An 11,165-nucleotide genomic window follows, 5' to 3' on the forward strand; every position below is an offset into this window, starting at 1 on the left:
GACACATACGTAAAGAAATTATTATTTGTCACATGAATTCGAAATTGCAATGACTTATGAATTATGCTGACGTCTACGTATTAGAGATGAACTCGAGATTTCTGTCTTCTGGGTTATTGCGCTGTGTAGTCTGGTCGATGTTAACCAACGTTTCAGAGGTCATACTGCCTCCGTCGCCCTGATGACGGAGGCAGTATGACCTCTGAAACGTTGGTTAACATCGACCAGACTACACAGCGCAATAACCCAGAAGACAGAAATCTTCATACTCACCGCTGTGAGAACCTCAAGTCTTACATAGAGATGAACTCATTTATAACGAGATCTCGGCTATTGCGAGCAAACAGAGAAGCGTTGGCTGGAAATTATGTATTTTATGAGAAACATTTCACGGTTAAAGCGATCACTGTATTTGATAACTTCACGGTTGTAACGAGCAGCTGTTGAAATTCCGTACGAGGGACTAAGATCTATTATCGCTTTATACGTTTATGACTTCCAACCATTTCTCATTTGAAATCCCCGCGGATAGCAATCTCTAACACTTCTACGATATTTACAGTCTACATTCAGGGCTTGTTTGTTTGGATTTTCTTTCTGAGATCTCACTTAGTGCGGTAAGGTACTCACGAAGAACAAATTCCTAGTTCTGGTGGTGTGGCGGAAATCCCCGCAGACTCTGCGTGGCGGGGGTGCCAAGGGCCTAAGGGGGCTCTCAGGTATCAGGGCAAATATATTGTGATCCAAAATGTTTACCCTAGGCGGGGAGGGCAGAATGATTCCGCTACACAGCTGCGTCGTTTGAACCGAGTATGACCTACGATGCGGGTGCACGTGATATTGAGATTCTTATTTTCTCCCAAGTCTCTTAATCCTTTCTTCTCTTATATTATAGATTATCAGAAGACCTAGGGAGAAGAACTGCCCGGCAAACTAACCCATGAAATGAGTAACAGCAAAAGGTACAATAACGGTTACAACGAGTAACGGTTATAACGAGCACTTTTCCTGAGTCTCTTGGATCTCGTTATAACCGAATTTGTATTTATTAGACGTGAGTAGTTGAAACTGAATTTTACGATGCATGATTTGAGGTTGTAGGTTGCTAGGAGCGTATCCTGAGAAGTCTACGTTCATCCGATGGTATCATTTCACTTGAATGTAGGGAGAATAATGCTTGTTCAGTTTACTCGATTTGTTAAACAAAATATCAAAGTTTCGCATCGCAGCCGCCTTTGTAATTTTATCTTACTAACATACAGCATTCAGCATTTCTTCAAGATCTGTCTCCATACAGAAATTCACTTTCGTAGTTTGACCATGAAACCGAGAGTAATAAATACAGAATTGTAAATCTAAGAACACATGTGAAATTTGAGGCTCGTCGATGTTTTATGCGTTATGACTTAGTTCCCGATGGCCTACGAAAACTAAAGGTGGCCGCTCAATGCACATACAAGTGTCATACGTTCTTATTTTTTAGCAAACATATTTAGCACACGACACGATTTAGGTCTTTTTCTGCTGAAGTCAGTATTTGACTGTTATCGGTTATATGGAATTGGAGGGGTATATGCAATAAAGTTTAATGTATTTCATAAGACAGATGTATATCCTACAGAACCCTTGAAAATCTATTAAATATTGACAGGATGTGCTTTCGTTCCGCGAGATACAGGAGACTCCTCCAGACCCCACCATAGCCTCGTTTGCACGAAAGCCCGCTCTTTCAGTCAAACGTCTCGATTACTGGCTCTTATGTCATGAGTTTTTTTAGAATTTCTTTCTTTCATGTGTGGAGAAGAGCGGTTTTTGACAGTGGAATAAAAAATGTTTCATCGAGTCCGATCTATCTCAGTCCACCCACAGTTGTCGGTCGATTTCAGTCGATTAAAATCAGGCTCGAATTTAGAAGATTGTTTTACGCCCATAAAGCTGTATACTGCAAGAATAAATGTGACCTTGTGGGCACAGAATTTCAAAATGCGTTGTGCTCTTAAGTTGGACGCTTCAGCTGTGTGCGCAAAGCTGAAACACATCTCCAAACTTAAGAGTTACTTCTAAATACTTAAAATGTTATGTGAAGAGGAATGAGGTGAGGACAGGCCTTAATAAAATTTGCTTTGAAAATGTATCATCTTAAAGTAAACAGACACAGATGTGTAGCAGACATTTACTAATTTGTAATTGATTTCACCAGTGATAGAACAGGAAGTATGCATGTATGAACAAGTTATTATGAAATATATCTAAACTCTTAGGTTTCAAGGGAAAGTGTTCTGTTTCCGAATGATGGCTTCATGTAGAAGCAAATTAAACAGGTCCCCACGACGTGTGGCCTGCTATACAAGTATCAGCAGGAGTCATTTGATAGCCACTGTACCTTGAAGATGGAGACAGTAAGGGTATTCGAAGAATCAGTGACACAGTCCACACTACATGGTGCCGTAATGCAGAAATGGGATACTCATAAATAATGCAACTTTTGAATGGAACTTTTTGTGTGGCCTCAGTTTATATGTTGAATTGGACTCAGAAACCTATATTTTTAAAAAAGATCTATTTCTGTAAAAATCTGCCTTTTGAACAATGCTTTCAACAGAAGATGTTACCCCTTACACCCTACACCAAAAAAGAATGTGCAGTAAAGATATTGCCATTGTGTTCGTGAGCTCCCATTGTTAATAGTAGCAATTGTTGGAACTCCATTTCACAAGCTGACTGGCATCTAGGCCGGTTTCGTTGAAGGCTTTGAACGCTTTTTGCAATGTCGCTTCATCAGGACTCCGGTTTCGAAACCCGATGTAAGCAATTCCTGCAAACAGATTACGTGTTATGTAAAAATTCAGCTTAGAAGATTTGGCTGACTAATAAAAGATAGAAACGGAGATAAAGAAATGATATTGAAGTTAATGTTGGAGGGTGTGACGCCACACGTTCTTCATCTGTTTACTGTCGACAGTCATCTGCGAGTTCCGGTCGCTTTACACCCTCCTCCAGGTTGCCGTTTGACAGGAGCTTGGGAGGGTTTATGAGCCGTTCTGGACATGGGGAGGAATTCTTGGCCATGCCGGGAATTGAAACCCGGTCGTCCAAACCGCAGCTAGTCTCAACACCGCCTGAGCTTTCTCGTTTAAAAATACAAATGAACACATGCAAATAAATAACTATGAAAACAGTGTTTAAATAAGTGAACGAATTAAAACAATTTAATGCATATGAGTTTGTGACTTGTCAAATAACTTGATACAGGTTCATTTTGAATGAATGGAAGGCGATAAAGAGATCAGATGACGTAACTATGAACATGATGAATTGTTTCTTATGTTTGTTTTAAACGCATTGAAGGTGAGGTGGATACGGCATAGAGCAAGCTTTGGGTAAGGGAGAAGAGCGTATAATATTTTTTAAAAGAGACTTTATAGAGTATCCCACTCTCAACGTCAAGGGTTTGGTGGCACATAAATGTTAAAAGTTTATATTTTCAGGAACTGATGTCTCACAAATAATAAATAGGCCTATTAAAGATTTTGTCTGAGTCGAAAAACACACAAGATGGCTGAGGGTAGGCGACGATACAAGGACGGCTGTGGTGTACCGTCCTTATCAGCCGGAGGTTAAGTGCCAGAACGTCAAGGAATGTTATGCAGGGACAGATGGGGTAGAAATGTTGAAAAAAGTAAATGCTCAGCCTTTTATAGCCTAGTGTATGTGTAGCAAGAGATTTACGTGTGTGATCTGAAGTTATCTTATCTGTGAATACGAGGATGTTCTTCTGGGCTGTGATGCTGTATGGACTCAGCGTCTCTGTATTTGGTGTTGAAGCATCGAGTCTCCTTATAAAGTAATCATCAAAATTATACTTACTGTTTCCACCCTGTTTTGAGCAAAGCGTCATTATGACGTAACTGTCTCGCTCGATTGCCAACAGAAGGTATCTGCCAGTCCAAGACGCTGCAGAAATGAAAAGTAAAAATTTGTTCAAGTGACAGAAAATATTTCTGTATGCTGCAGTAAACAAAGTTAAATCCGAAAAACGATACAGACCAATCGAATCCGACCGTGAACTGGCCTGTTCCTTTATTCTTGGAATTTTAAAAAAGGGGCAAGATATCTTAACCTTGTCCATACCTGGGATACCATTTACATTTCTTTGTGACTTGCGTGCGTAAAGTTTGTATATGTGAGGAAATTCGATTAAATTGGCATTGCCAGTTATTTAAAATGTAACTAACTTATTATTGCATGCAGGTCCACACATTAGTAAGTAATTGCCTTTAACAGAATTATCAACTATGTGCATACTTGACCTTACCTTAATACTAGCAATTGTTCATTATGAGAATTTTTGTTATGGGTGTATTTACTTTTTAAATGGAAAATTTTGTATGTTGCACTATATGTTTTTGTGTTTCAGTCTTGGCGCCAGAAAAGATGTTTGGGAAGTGGTTTTTTGTAGCACAGTGGTAACATATTTAAATTTTGCACACTGGATATGTTAAGGGTTTCGTGTGGTTCTCAGAATTAATAGGTAATATTTCAGCATTAATGAACAGATTACCTGTGGCGAAGATTATTATAAACAGGGTAAGCCAATAAGCAAATGAAGTAGACATTTGGACAGTTTTTATTTATTCAAACTGGCTTCAGAAGGAACTTAAATGACAAAATTTACTTTGTTCTCGAAAGCATTTGGTATTGTTTCCTGAATAAAATGTAACTGGACACTTCAGTTCATACTTACGTTCTTTGCTGGTGCCATCAAAGTATCCGTTTGTTGTTAAGTTAGAATATTCTTCAATGATTATAACGTCACGTTGTTTGCTGTTAGATTCGAAAAAGAACATTCAGTTCATTAACCTATAAAATGACTAGAAAATATTTATCTTATTATATTATAAGCTGTCGGAATCTCGAACCGTGTAATTGACTGACAAAGTATCCTAGATTTACTGTAATTGAGATGTGTACAATAATGAGAGTACGGACGGTCGGACGGACGGACCGACAGCTTCAATTGCAAAATATACAGGATCTACAGCAACTGGTATTCTCCCACAAACCGTACCAGAGAGTGAGAGATGTTCAATACCGAAATCAGTATTACCTCGAACAACAAGCCGTGTCAGTTGTGGACACTAACCCAACGTTACGTAGACCAATTGCGTCTCCATAACAAAGGGAATATTTTAAGGTTGACCGACTCAAAAGAAACCGCGAATAATATTTTGTAACTCGTTTGAAGTTTGAAGGTTTCTTGTGATTGCGCAATAACTTGGATAGAAATGTTTTTGTTTTTGTAATTTACCATCGTCTAGGTTTCAGGAAAACCACAGTTTATTGGTTTTAGGCGAGAGAAGGACAAAAGCCTAGCATGTTGGGGCTGTCTGTTCGAATTAGGCTCGTACATGGACCAACCAGGAGGCCAGCCGCCCTCGTACAATTTTTACAACGCTGTATTATCTTGTAGGATGAAAATTACATATCTGACGTCAGAAAACACGTTTTGTTATCGTCAGTATTTGTCACTGTGAGCGACTTGAAGCTTAGGCGTTAATTAAGAAAGTAAAACGAAGAAATATTACGCGTCATACTGATTAGCACGTAGAAGGAAAGATGTTAATCTTCACAAAATGAATGAATTAACGTAATGACCCACCGAAGATGGGAGTCTTCCAGGTTGTTTCGCCCTATAGTCTGTTAGAAGTTTAGCTACGTTTCAAAGGTATTTGCTGCTTCCATCATCAGGGCGATGAGTCCCAAGGACCTCTGAAACGTCGGTAAACGTCTACCACACTACACGGCGCAACTACCTAGAAGACAGCCATCTTTAAATTCACCGCCGAGAAAACATTAAATCCTACATCTAATGACCCATGTTATTGAAATTAAAGAAAACTATTGAAGAATGCGTGAATAAATTTACAGAAGTATGCCTAATTTTATAGCATTTGTAATAAAGTGCAGCGGCGTTTAATAAAATTTCAGTGATTTATAAGGGGCGAATGTGGGGCCACGTCTGTAAAGATTCGAGAATCCGTGGTCTAGACGATGGATAAAGCCCGAAATAACAGTTTTACACATTACAGCTTGTTCTAATTTCAGAACGAAATAAACGTTTAGTAACAAAATATAATACACTAAGAAGGTAACCTGTAACAATAAAATAGAGAGTAAATCATTTTAACACTAACGATGTCTGAGGAACTTAATCGGCTGTAAACACGGAGTGCATAGTTTGTAAGATTTACAGGGGCTTCACTGGTAGTTGTCGGACATTTTAATAACATTTTCGTCACTATATATATATATATATATATATATGTATATATTATTTTAAAAAAGTTTGTGTTGTGTGGAATTTTGTTATAAATTGTATACATAGTTTTTGGAGTATGGAAATCAATGTCAAGTATTTATTCTTGTGGTAAATGTCTCAGTTTTCATAATCTTTTTCACTTGTGGCCATGTTTTCCATTAACATGATTATGGAAGTCAAATAGAGGATTGGATGTATTTAAATCTGAATTGATGTATATTTATTTTAAACTTCTATTCCGGTTATTTTATATTGCGAGCGAATGACCGCGGAAGTTAGAATTCGATTGTAGGGGTTTCTGGTACACGGATAAAAGTGCTTCTCGAAGTTCTTCGATTTTCATGTTCCTGTCATCATTAACCGAATAAGAGATTCTCCTATTACTTATTTATATTTACGATATCAGTGAAAAGGCCTCTCAGAGGCCTCCGTGCCAAAGCACTTGTATCACGAGACAGTGAATGTCACGTAATTAAGCAAAGAATAGAAATCCCTAAACGAGTTAATTTAATTACTTAATGTTGTAAACTCACCTCTTATCATATACGGTGGTGAAAACTGAAATTCTCTTGATGCTGAACTCGTAGATGGTACGAACACAGTCCAAATTGTCGTCTGCATTATTCGATGTGTGATAAAGCCAGTACCAGTTACCAGTCAACTGTAAGATCATTAGAGAGACTGAGACACACAAATCCTGTCTAAAGCGATAGTTTTCTTGTTGCACTTTGATTAGTGCGACGATGGAATTTGTGGGGGGAGTTAACGGAGTGAGCTCAGATGTCGCTGGCTGAAGTAAATTTAATGACACTGGCTACAGTCATCTTCTGGGGAACACAGTTGTGGTGTATATTGGTGAGTCTTAACATAATCCCTACTGATTACTGTCTACTGGGTTGCTGTGCAGTGTAGACGGTAGGAGTTTACCGACTTTTCAGAGGTCCTTGCTGCCTCTATCATCGCCATTTCCCTGATGAAGGAGGCATTAAGGACCTCTGAAACGTCGGTGAACTTATACCAGACTACATGGCGCAACAACCCAGAAGACAGCATTCTTCAGACTTTAAATCTTAAATTATTTTTGCATTACGTTCATTAATCACCTGTTGATTGTCAATTTGAGCCGATACTTGTTGTGATAAAATTGTTTATAATGTCCAATATAATATTTGTGTGACGGTTAAAATTATATAATTGTTGTGTGTCAGTACTTACTTCATTCCAATCAACATTCTCCAGTTTTGGACTACCAAGATCGCATTCACCGGAAACCAACGCCAATTTGCCGACTACGCCAAGAAGGATGATAAGATACATCTTAATTGCAGTTCCTGTAATAATATAAACTTTCTTAAATTCATATTTTCGTCATTTATTGAGTATACTGAACGCATATGTGGACCTGCTTGTTTCACACAGGGAGAAGCTGCGTTATCAGACCTACATTAGTTGTTGTTACGGACATTCCATTTTCCTCCGCGTCTCCCCCTCTATCCCGCTCTTTACGCGGGGAAACTTATATGAATCCTTTCATAACACAAGAAAAGGTCAAAGGGGTTTTAATCTTCGGAATATGCCGCTAAACCAAAGTAATAATTCAAAAAGCAGTTTCTAGCTCAAGGGATACGCCACCCGTCTTCGTTACAAAGGCCACCTGGTGTAAGCTGTTTATTCTGATAATGACACGAAACACCTACGTATATACACTGTTTGGGCAAGACGCTGAGATAATGAATGTTAAATTGCGTGTTACGCAGAGTAAACATTATGCTTCAGAAAGTTATTTTATTATTATTATTATTGTTATTATTATTAGTTAAGGCTACCATTAAGTCTGATAGGCGGAGGTGGTTAAAGTCTGTTGATGACAGTCTTAAGACTCACCCTAAGCATTTTTGGAAGTACGTTTCAGATTTCAAAAGAAAAGATAATTCCTTTATTCAGCTAAAAATTGGTGATCAGTTTATCACTGACCCCAAACACATTGCTGATGAATTTGTTACCCATTTTGAATCAATCTTTATCACTTCTTTCCGGTCCGTTAGTCGTAAAGATACTGTTACTTCAGATTTCTTGCCCGCCGCTCCGATCTCTCCTGCTGAAGTTAGCAAGGCGATCAAGCGCCTCAGACCTTCAAAGTGCGTGGGGTTAGATGGAATTCCTTCGTTAGTAATTAAGGGTTGTTCTGGTATTTTTACTCCCTTATTAACCTATATTTTTAATTTAATTTTGAATAGTGCCACCATTCCGTCCCTGTGGAAACAAACAGCTGTTGTTCCCGTGTTTAAAAGAGGAAACAGTTCCACTGTTAGTAATTATAGACCCATCTTTATTCTTGGTAACTTTTCTAAAATATTTGAATTTATTGTTTATGATCATTTGCAAAAAAAAATTAAGTACAAATTAAGTCCCACACAACGTGGTTTTCGTAAATTTAATTCCACAACAACCAATTTGGTTACTTACCTTAATTCCGTTTTACCTACAGTGACTACTCAAGGACAAACTGATTATGTTTACTTTGATCTTACTAAAGCTTTTGACTTAGTTCCTCATAATATTCTTCTTGGTATGAGCCGGGATAGCTCAGTCAGTATAGTGACTAGCTACGGGCTGGACGACCGGGGTTCGATCCCCGACGGGGGCAGAGGATTTTTCCTCTAGCCTCTGCGTCCAGACCGGCTCTGGGGCCCACCCAGCCTCCTCTAAAATGGGTACCGGGGTCCTTTCCCGGGGGTAAAGCCGGCCGGGGCGTGATGCTGACCACTCACCCCCATCTAGTGCCGAGGTCAAGGAAGGGAGGAGCTATACCTCCTCTCACCCCAAACGCCTACATGGCGTAGAGTGGGACAAACTTTACTTTACTTACTTTACATTCTTCTTGGTAAACTTAGAAACTTTGGACTATCACCCAGTTATGTTGATTGGTTCCATAGTTATCTTTCTGACATGCAATCCTTTGTTCGTGTCTCTGGAACTCTTTCGTATCCTTATTGTGTTAAGTGTGGAGTGCCTCAGGGTTCCACCCTAGGCCCCTTACTTTTTAATATATTCATTAATGACATCTGCGACTCCATACATAATTCACTGTGCCTTTTATTTGCTGATGACTTAAAGATATATCGGAGTGTTAGCGATGTTGATGACTGCAAACTGTTGCAGGACGACATCCATTCAGTGCAAAATTGGTGTCTTGTGAATGGGATGCAACTTAATTTAAGTAAAACGACTGTTATATCGTTCACCCGAAAGACAAACAGAATTTACTTTAATTACAAATTGTGTAACCACCTGGTGGCACGCTCCCATTGTGTTAAAGATCTCGGTGTTCTACTGGACTGTAAGCTTTATTTTCATCAGCACATTAACTATATATATTCACAGAGCTTAAAAATGCTTGGCTTGATTCGGTACATTACTTCTTCCTTCTGCACTGTTGATAGCCATTTGGTCTTGCACGGTACCTTAGTCCGTTCTAAAATTGAGTATGCATCCGTTGTTTGGAACTCTATTACTAATACTGACTCCTTTAAATTGGAAGGGATTCAAAGGAAATTTGTAGCCCTATGTTACGCTAGATTCTTTAATGGCGTGTGTGCCTATAATTATGACGATATATTAGTCAGATTAAATTTCTTATCGTTGCATTTGAGGAGGAGGCTTTTGGATGCGCTTTTCCTCGTTCATGTTTTTAAAGGCAAAATTAGTTGCTCGTCTGTTTTTGATACAGTTAGTCTCTGCATACCTACTAGGTCTATCAGAGACTACTCTACCTTTACTGTACAACGTAATTTCAAGGCCAGTCCCTCTGCCAGATGTGTTTCTGCTGCCAATGCAGTCTGTAGGAGCATCGACATCTCTAACAAAGATCGTGTTTTGCTTACTGATGTCAGTCAGCTTTTTAAACAATAATCATTGTTTTTTTGTTTATTCACTTGCTGTGCTGACTGCATTATATTTCGTAGTTTTAATTTTATGAGTTTCTTCTGTTTTGTTTTATTTAGTATTATTAATTGAATTATATTACTTAGGTATATTTAGCTCATTTACGTATTAATTATTTTGCAATAAATTAATATTGTACATTCATATATTTAGTTTATTGTTTGTTTGTTTTTGTATTGTTAAAGCTTGGATGTTATTGGCCTTTTTGGCTGTTGTTAAGCACTTTAATAAATGAAATGAATTATTATTATTATTACTATTATTATTAGTAGTAGTAGTAGTAATATTAGTAGTATCGCCATCGTTATGAATTATATATGTACAGTCAGAATTCCCCAAAAATGCATACTCACATCCAATACAAACAACAGCATTGTGTGTACATCTTTTTTGAACATTCTCTATATAACTGAAACATGAAGAATTTCTTTAAAAAAACGTCACAGGTTCACAGGCCAAAAATAAGATTATCAGATTCCACATGAACAAACCAAATCTGCTGCCAACGTTTCGAGAACCATCTCTGTTTTCATCCTCAGGGTTGCTGGGTGACCACTCCGTTCCTTTGTTGCGCTGCTTGTGCGCCTATCCTGTCTTATTTCTAATTAAAATGCATGCATTTCTTACGTCTTCCCATGCCATAATCCATTCCTGTCTCTTAATTCGTCCGCCCTAATAGTATTTGAGGAATACGAGCAATGAAGGCCCTTAGTACTTAATTATATGTAGGCTGCTTACGTGACCTGGGACTCTTCTGCGTCTCCTTTGTGAATTCCTTAGGACAGTCGTTTATATATTCGTAAAGCGAGGGTTTTTCTGTGCCTCATAAATTTTAAAATAGGTAGAATAAAAGAAATACATGACCTTCCTGTCGATATTATCACCGCAGTTTATCATATAG

At 38.3% G+C, this 11,165-nt stretch overlaps 2 protein-coding genes across 2 annotated transcripts in view; one reads left to right on the plus strand and one right to left on the minus strand.

The window, feature by feature from the left end:
- LOC110840944 (allergen Per a 4) overlaps positions 1–11,165 on the plus strand; it is a 168,062-nt gene that overhangs the window by 76,975 nt on the left and 79,922 nt on the right. The gene's annotated exons all lie outside the window — the stretch shown is intronic.
- LOC147874876 (uncharacterized) lies at positions 2,160–11,062 on the minus strand. Its single transcript, XM_087358643.1, has 6 exons — positions 11,003–11,062; positions 7,535–7,650; positions 6,853–6,980; positions 4,745–4,824; positions 3,868–3,954; positions 2,160–2,815 (listed from the first exon to the last, which is right to left on the minus strand). Exons 2-6 carry the CDS (start codon positions 7,634–7,636, stop codon positions 2,682–2,684), a joined length of 531 nt encoding a protein of 176 aa, XP_087214769.1. The 5' UTR covers positions 7,637–7,650; positions 11,003–11,062; the 3' UTR covers positions 2,160–2,681.

This window comes from Zootermopsis nevadensis, unplaced genomic scaffold (genome assembly GCF_977971745.1).
Source record: "Zootermopsis nevadensis isolate Lab colony 2312 unplaced genomic scaffold, Znev_1.0 Znev_ptg000003l, whole genome shotgun sequence".
NCBI classification, from domain to species: domain Eukaryota; kingdom Metazoa; phylum Arthropoda; class Insecta; order Blattodea; family Termopsidae; genus Zootermopsis; species Zootermopsis nevadensis.

Bases quoted from the DNA above. Each gene is read 5' to 3' on its own strand.
- LOC147874876 (XM_087358643.1), bottom strand. From the start codon at position 7,636: ATGTATCTTATCATCCTTCTTGGCGTAGTCGGCAAATTGGCGTTGGTT. The intron at 6,981-7,534 runs GTAAGTACTGAC...ATGATCTTACAG, and splicing joins AGAATGTTGATTGGAATGAA to TTGACTGGTAACTGGTACTG. The intron at 2,816-3,867 runs GTAAGTATAATT...ATCTGTTTGCAG, and splicing joins CTCAAAACAGGGTGGAAACA to GAATTGCTTACATCGGGTTT.